The 7,901-nt window shown below is 41.5% G+C and overlaps 1 protein-coding gene across 1 annotated transcript in view; it reads right to left on the bottom strand.

Annotated features, from left to right (window-relative positions):
• Positions 1–1,914: 1,914 nt before the first annotated feature.
• msraa (methionine sulfoxide reductase Aa) overlaps positions 1,915–7,901 on the bottom strand; it is a 111,273-nt gene continuing 105,286 nt past the window's right edge. Inside the window, exon 6 of the mRNA XM_063222578.1 lies at positions 1,915–2,409. Within this exon, the coding sequence (XP_063078648.1) occupies positions 2,239–2,409 (171 nt within the window). The 3' untranslated portion in view covers positions 1,915–2,238. The remainder of the gene's footprint in view (positions 2,410–7,901) is intronic.

The raw sequence follows: 7,901 nt of genomic DNA, 5'->3' as shown, positions 1-7,901 counted from the left end.
TAACAATAGAATATTCCCTTGGAACTTCTTGCACATTGAAAAATGAGAAAAGGTCGCACCATGCATAGGTTTCTTTCTTTATTATCACGCGTTTCGGCGGCAGGAAGGGACTGAGGAAGGCAGAACGCCAAAACACGCCTGTGTAATAATAAAGAAACTTTTTCCTCATTCCTCATTTTTCAGTTTTACAATATTTTTTTGGTCAGCACTCTTAAAAGAAGAAAAACTTGTTGGGTGAAGCCTGCTCCAACCTTTATGAACTTCTTTCACATTGCCTTCATAGTGTATTTGTATCCAGAATAACAAACATTGCTAATAGTACTTTTCATGGAGAAAAAAAACTAGCAATGTGCAATTTCATGTGGGGGACTAATAATTTCGTCCTCAACTGTACACGAACACTTTTGGATAAACATACGCATGCATGCACACACACATGCGCACAGGCACACAAACCCACACACACGGACACACACAGACACAAACCCTCACACACACACATACACACAAACCCACGCACACGGATACACACAGACACAGACACAAAACCAAACACACACACACACACACACACACACACACACACACACACACACACACACACACACACACACACACACACACACACACACACACACACACACACACACACACCGCATGACTGATGAGTCAGTGAGTAACTAGGACAGGCCCTCAGGCAGAGACTGCAGAGAACTCAACATGATCACATGACCACCAGAGCATCCAACACACACACACACACACGCATGCACACGCACGCACGCACACACACACACGCACGCATGCAAATACACGCACACACGCACAAACACACACGCACGCACGCACATGCACACACGCACAAACACACACGCACCCTCTGTAAGACAATCCAGACAAGACACATACAGTATTTTTTTTAAAGGAGAACTTTATGTCTTTTAACCAATATGTGCGTTAAGTATTTCAGACAATCCTCAGTATTCATAGCTCAACAAACTCAGAAGAAATAAAGATGAAATTAAAATGATTCAAACATAAAGCCGTTGAGAAATGTTATATGTCTGTATGGGTATTGAAAAAGTACTCTATGTCTAATGTATGTATACTGTCTATGTCTAATTGTCTATGCCTGTCTGCATGGGAAAGTAAGAAACGTGATTTCAATTATTTGTATGACCAGCGCATGTAAAGAAATTGACAATAAAACCGACTTGACTTGACTTGAAAAAATCCTAGTAGATTGGACTCGTGAATTACATATTGTACATAACCGTGTACAGTATGCTGTTCTGTGTCTAAATCAAGATTCATTGAAACTTATTGAGTACAATTATTAATCTCTGTCGTGTTTTTTTTCTGTATGTGTTGCATGCTTTTTCATATGGTACATAAGAGCAAACTTTAGTATTGTATTGCATTTTTATATTGGATTTTTTCTATCATATCATAAGGGCAAGTCTTCATATTGCATTGTAAGGGGGGGCATCTCAGCAGCTAAAGAACAAACGTTTCTCCAAATCAGAATTCACTTTACTGTTTTCACATGAGTAATGTGTGTATTGTCCATTCATATCATCTCACAAGTATAACACTATGCCTAAATTCCAGACCTTTCCAGCTTTCACTTCTAGAATTTTCAATAAAATTGTTCACACTATCATTAATTAGAAAAAAACAGCCCACACGGTCACAAAAAATCTGAGTGTCTATTTTTAAGAGAAAACATTTATATGGCCTTAAAGGGACACAAAAAAGGTACAGCAACTATGCTGCTTATTGAAATTGGACTGCCTATTGACAAATTTGATCTTTACATGAAAGTTTACTAAGTATTAAACACATATTTTCTAGTATGGTCCAAGTACAGTCATTTTTGCAGCTAAAAATGGCTAATTTTGGAAATTCGAAAAGTGAAATTTTTCCAGTCATAATGAATACTTTAGAATTTGATGGTGGTGGTATTCATGTAGTATTCATGAAAAAGGTAACATTAGTGAATGGGTAGCATGAATCCTGGAAATAAACAACTAAAAATCTCACACAGTGTCCCTTTAATAAGACGCGAAATGACCCAGTAAAACTTAATTCAGCTGGAAAAGACTGGATGTTTTCACTGAAAAATAGACAATAATCTTTCAACAAATTACATTGTTTTTGCTTTTTTGCAGTCAAGTCAGGAGTAAGTTTAGTCAGTCTGAGCATGACATCTAAGCGCGCGTTCCTATTGGGCCACGTCTAAGCGCGCGTTCCTGTTCCTATTGGGCAGGAGACTCCGGTTCCGGCCAGTCCGCAGTACCCGTCGGGGTTCTTGCTGAGGTACTGCTGGTGGTAGTCCTCCGCGTAGTAGAACTCTTTGGCCTCCACTATCTCCGTGGTGATGTCCCCGTAGCCCTCCTCCTTCAGGACCTGCAGGGAGGCCGGAGGAGAAATGCAGATTTAACCTTTTTTTAGTTGTACATTTTCTAAATGTATGCTGTCCAAAATAAATACAGTATATACAGTATAACACGAAAGTGAATACACCCCTCACAGTTTTGCAGATTTTTGAGTATATCTTTTCATAGGAAAGCATTACAGAAATGTAACTTTGACACAATGATTAGTGACCTTTTAACAACATATTTAACCGCTTAAATTTCTTGTTCACTCAGAAAAAAACAAAATACAGCCATTAATGTTTGACCATGTACTCACAAAAGTGAGTACACCCCAAATTAAAATCCGGTAGAGAAGGGGCTATGTTGGCTCGAATCGTCTCGAAATGAAACGAAATGAAAAGGGATGACAAGGGAGGTCATCAGTGTGCGTTTCAACCTTTCTTTGCATTGAACTTTTAAATTTTGAGTCTGCATCTGGCTTAAATAGATTGGTGTGAGATTTGAATGCAATCCTATGGAGAATATCATGATCTGCTTCAGTAGTCACAGTGCATGTTGACATGCATGTTTCATTTAGGTGTATTTCAGATTGCCAATGTTGACAGCATTCATGCATCCCCAAACCATGTCAGTCCCACTACCATGCTTGGCTATTGAGAGGATACACCTTTTTTGTTAAGCTCACTTGTTTACCACCACACATGCTTGACACCATCTAAAGCAAATTTGTTTATCTTGGTCTCTTCAGATCACACGACATGGTTCCAGTGATCCATATCCTTCGTCTGTTCATCTCTCTTGAGACCAAGATAAAAAAAATTCACATCCGTTTGGATGCACGCACTCATACACACACTTGTATGCACACAAAGAAGTACCACAAGCACTGGCAACCCCACCAGGTGTCTAGGCTCAGATACCTGTTGGTTTTTATATTTTATTTTTTTAAATTTAATTGCTCAGATTGCTAGGGGAGCTTCAAAGAGACCGCTCTTCAGATGAAATGTTTTTTGTTTTTTTCACAATATGTAAACTCCAGCTCAGCTGGACTTCAACTCCAACTCAGCAGTTTATTATTTTATTATTTGGTTCCTTAAACTTACTTCAGCCTTTCAGCCTCTCAGCCAAAATGTTTTTATATGTATTTGCAATTTTTACTTTTGCTTTCAGTTCAAAACACATGTCCTGCTGTCTCCGAGCCACCATTTCTGAAGTTGTACTCCTTCTCTTTAGCCTTAGGGATCACACAGAACGCGGATTTCTGCCTACAATCTGCGATGCGCGTCCAGCTGATTAATAAGAAGTGACCACACCAAGTGCGGATCCACTGCCTATTCGAATGCGGTGACTAGCAACGTAACGACTCAACTGTCACCCACAAATGTAGCTTAATCGATGGTGTTATGTCATTAAATGTTGTGAAAATATACATAAAATGCTTTGTCCATTCATCTATGTAAAATGAATAGAAGACGAGCCCTTTTCTTGCTCTCCTAACGTTGGATAGTGAATCTGATATGAATGTTGATAACGGTCTCCTATCGAACATCTGGAAATCCGCCGCGGGTTTTCCGCCTTGAGTTGAACTTTTTTCAACTCAATCCGCCCGGCGCGGAGAGGCGGAGAATCCGCAACCCGCCTTGCGCTGATATTAGACGCGTAATCCGCTCATTTTCATTGACAAACAATAGAACACATCCGCCTCCTACTGTAAAATCCGCGGTTTGTGTGATCACGCCCTTAGTCATCAGCTCAATTTCCCTCTCCCTCCCCGTAGATCAGTGTTTCTCAAAGTGGGGCGTAAGCCCCCCTGGGGGGGGAGGGCGGAGGCATCACAGGGGGGGCGTGTGACATCTGATTTTGTTTTGTTTTTTCCCCCAAGGAAATTATTTCCTGTCTCGCCAATAAACCAATACGTTTTAACCATTACAGTGAGCCCAATATGTATTTGATCCCTTGCTGATTTTGCCGGTTTGCCCACTAATAAAGACATGATCAGTCTATAAATTTATGATAATATGTATTCAAACAAGGAGAGACAGAATATCAAAAAGAAATTCCAGAAAATAACTTAAAATAATATATTTTAATTCATTTGTATTTAATTTAGGCAAATAAGTATTTGACCCCTCTAGCTAAAGAAGATAAAGTGCTTTGTGGCAAAGCCCTAGTTGTCTAGCACTGAGGTCAGATGCTTCTTTTAGTTGATGACAATGTTTGTGCATATAGTAGAAAATATTTTTGGCCATTTTTCTTTGCAGATTATCTCTAAAACATTAATAGTTTGTGGCTGTAGCTTGGCAAATGGGAGGTTCTCCATAGAATTACTATAGGTTTAATATTTGTAGACTGTCTAGGCCACTTCACGACTTTAATATGCTTCTTATTGAGCCACTCCTTCCTTGCTTTGACTGTATGTTGTGTATTATTGTCATGTTGGGAGATTCAAAAATGGCCCACCCTTCAGTGTAGTGGTGGAGGGAAGGACGTTTGCACTCAGGATTGCACATTACATGTCTCCCTCCATCCATTCGTTGACGATGTGAAGTTGTCCTGTGCCTTGGCCAGACAAACACCCTCAAACCATAATGATACCACTTTCCTGCATGATGGTGAGGAGGGTGTTCTTGGGATCACAGACAGCAGTACTCTTTCTCAAAACACATTGCATTGTGTTAATGCCAAACAGCTTGATTTTGGTTTCATCTGACTACAGCACCTCCTTATCATATCCTAAACCAGTCTGATGTCCGTTGGCAAACCTCAGGTGGGACTGCACAGGTTCCTTCTGAAGTAGAGGTACCATGTGTGCACTACAGGATTTTAAATCTCTGTGGCACTAAGTGCTACCAGTAGTTTTCGCAGTGATTTTGGTCCCAGTAGCTTTGATATCATTACCTAGTTCATCCCGTACAGCTCCAGGGTGCTTTCTTGCTGTTCTCATGATTATCAAATCCCTACAAAAGGTCAAATCTTGTATAGAACCCCAGACAGGCTGATGGATAGTCATTTTGTATTCCTCACATTTTGGAAGAAATGCATCAACAGCTGGGTCATTAATACCCAGTCTCTTTCTTGTGGCTTTGCAGCCCATTTAATCTTTGTTCAGGTCTAAAATCTTGTCCCTGATATCATTTGACCGCTCTTTGGTCTTTCCCATGCTGGTGAGGTTGGAGTGTGACTGATTCACTCATACTATGGACTGATTCTGCTGATTCAATGTGTCTTTTATGCATGTTAGTATGTACAGGTGTTTTTCAATTCAGATGACAAGTTGATCGGAAGTGCCCATCTGGTCTGTGGGCCCGGAACTGTAATCAGTTGGCAGGGGATCAAATACTTATTTTGCTCGATGAAATGGAAATAAATAAATATATATTCTCTTAAGTTAATTTCTGGATTTTCTTTTTGATATTCTGTCTCTCCATATTATAATACATATTATCATAACATTTATTGACTGATCATGTCTTTGTTAGTAGGCAAACCAATTATCAATATAACAATCAATCAAACAAACAAATACTTATTGGATATATTGTTATATTGTTATCAATATAACAATCAAATACTTATTGGACTCACTGTACATAATTCTAAACATTATTAATTGTCATATAGGAAATGAACACACATCAGCATACCACTGCAGTCCCTCTTTGTTTTAGCCACCTTTTCTTTGATTCTGCATAGCGCAGCGATCGTAAAATCAGTCTGCGCGAGTAGGCTACTATGTTCTTTGCTGGGTGGCGCGGCCGCTCGGAAGCATCCAGACCCTCCGAAGGGGGAATGGTGGGAAAAGTTTGAGAACCACTGCCGTAGATAGAGCAGAGTTGGGCTATAATTCATCTCTGGTCACATGGTTTTATTCTAGCCTCAAAGGTTCCAAGTAACCCATCGCTGCCATGCGTTTGTGCTAGCATGGGCTAGGTTATGTGTACTAATTCTTGTTCTGCTATTGTTTTTAAACAAGCTACCATTTAAGGTGGAGTAACTACACAGTTAGTTTACATTGTGTGCTTTAAAAATGCAAAAACGGTTATTCTGTGTGTGTGTGTGTGTATGTGACTCCGCTAGTGAGATGTAGGTACTGTGTGTGTGCATATTTGTGCGTTTGTATGTATGTGTGTGCGTGTAGTGAGCGCGTGCATGTGCGTGTGTGTGTGTGTGTGTTTTGAGAGTGCTGGGCAGTGCTGTGTGTGTTTAGAGACAGAGAGAGAGAGAGAGTGTGTGTGTGTGTGTGTGGGGAGAGAGAAAGGGCTGGGCATCACTAGATGCTGCTCATGCCAAGCAGCTCATTTGGCCGACCATCTGCCGAGGGCCCGACGCACCTGTTAGCGGCAGCTGCCTCCCTCCAGCACACGCCAGGTACACACACACACACACACACACACACACTCATTCACATCACACATGCACACACACACGCACACACACACACACACACACACTCTCATTCACATCACACATTTTCTTTCCGTCAGGTCTATTGATGCATTGCAGCATGTAAACACCACCATGCAACTCATTCCTTCAAGTCTTTCGGATGTGACGCGTGTGAACTCATATACTGTAACCGCACGAATAGAAAAGGCGCGATGCGATTCAAGCGACAGAGCGATACGCGCGACTCAAGAGACCACAGTATGTCCGTTACAAGCAGAAGGCAAAGCATTCAAACATTCCCATTGGCTGTGGTCACTGACCTCTCTACAGCCATTGGCTGTCGCGGCTTGTCGCCGAACCGCGTCATAGAAAGTTGAAAGGATTTCAACTTCAAACTGTCGCGCTCGTCGCGCAAATCGCTCTAGTCTCCAGAATCGCTTTTGTCTCACGACTCAATACAAAGTCAATTACTTCCGTCGCTCGCCTCGCTCTTGTCGCGGTAGGTGTATTTGTGCGGTAATACTGTACACAGGCAGAAACCCATGCACATACACATATATATGCGGCGCACGTATGCACACACACATTCTTCTCACAGGGACAAAGCACAGTGTTTTAAACAAATGTACATACATTTATAAATACATATACTCTCTTGCCGACATACACACCCACGTACGCACAAATGCACACACGCCATATGCACATACGCACACACACATGCAAGCACACACACACACACACACACACACACACACACACACACACACACACACACACACACACATACACACACACATGCACACAGGCACACACATGCGCATACACATGCACACGCACGCATGCACATAAACACAGACATACACAAGCATGGACACAAGCATGGAAGGCCGGACGACTGGGGAACAGTATCCAGTTCGCTTGGTGGATGGAGGTACAATAACTATCGCACTTTGGAGATCACTTATTTCAAAGCAGTAGAGTGTCATTCCATCCGCTCCGTTGCCTCCGTCAAACGTTCAGAATTTTACACTATGACAGCTGAAACACAATCGTTAGCCAATTTCCCCGCGTGCCAGACTGCCATCACAAAAAGGCGTCACCACATGTTGCTCCAAACACCTTTTGTTGTTA

The sequence above is a fragment of the Engraulis encrasicolus genome, chromosome 18, assembly GCF_034702125.1.
Source record: "Engraulis encrasicolus isolate BLACKSEA-1 chromosome 18, IST_EnEncr_1.0, whole genome shotgun sequence".
In the NCBI taxonomy this organism is placed as follows: Eukaryota; Metazoa; Chordata; class Actinopteri; order Clupeiformes; family Engraulidae; genus Engraulis; species Engraulis encrasicolus.
Note: the sequence above shows the minus strand (reverse complement) of the source record. Positions and strands in the feature narration are given on the sequence as shown.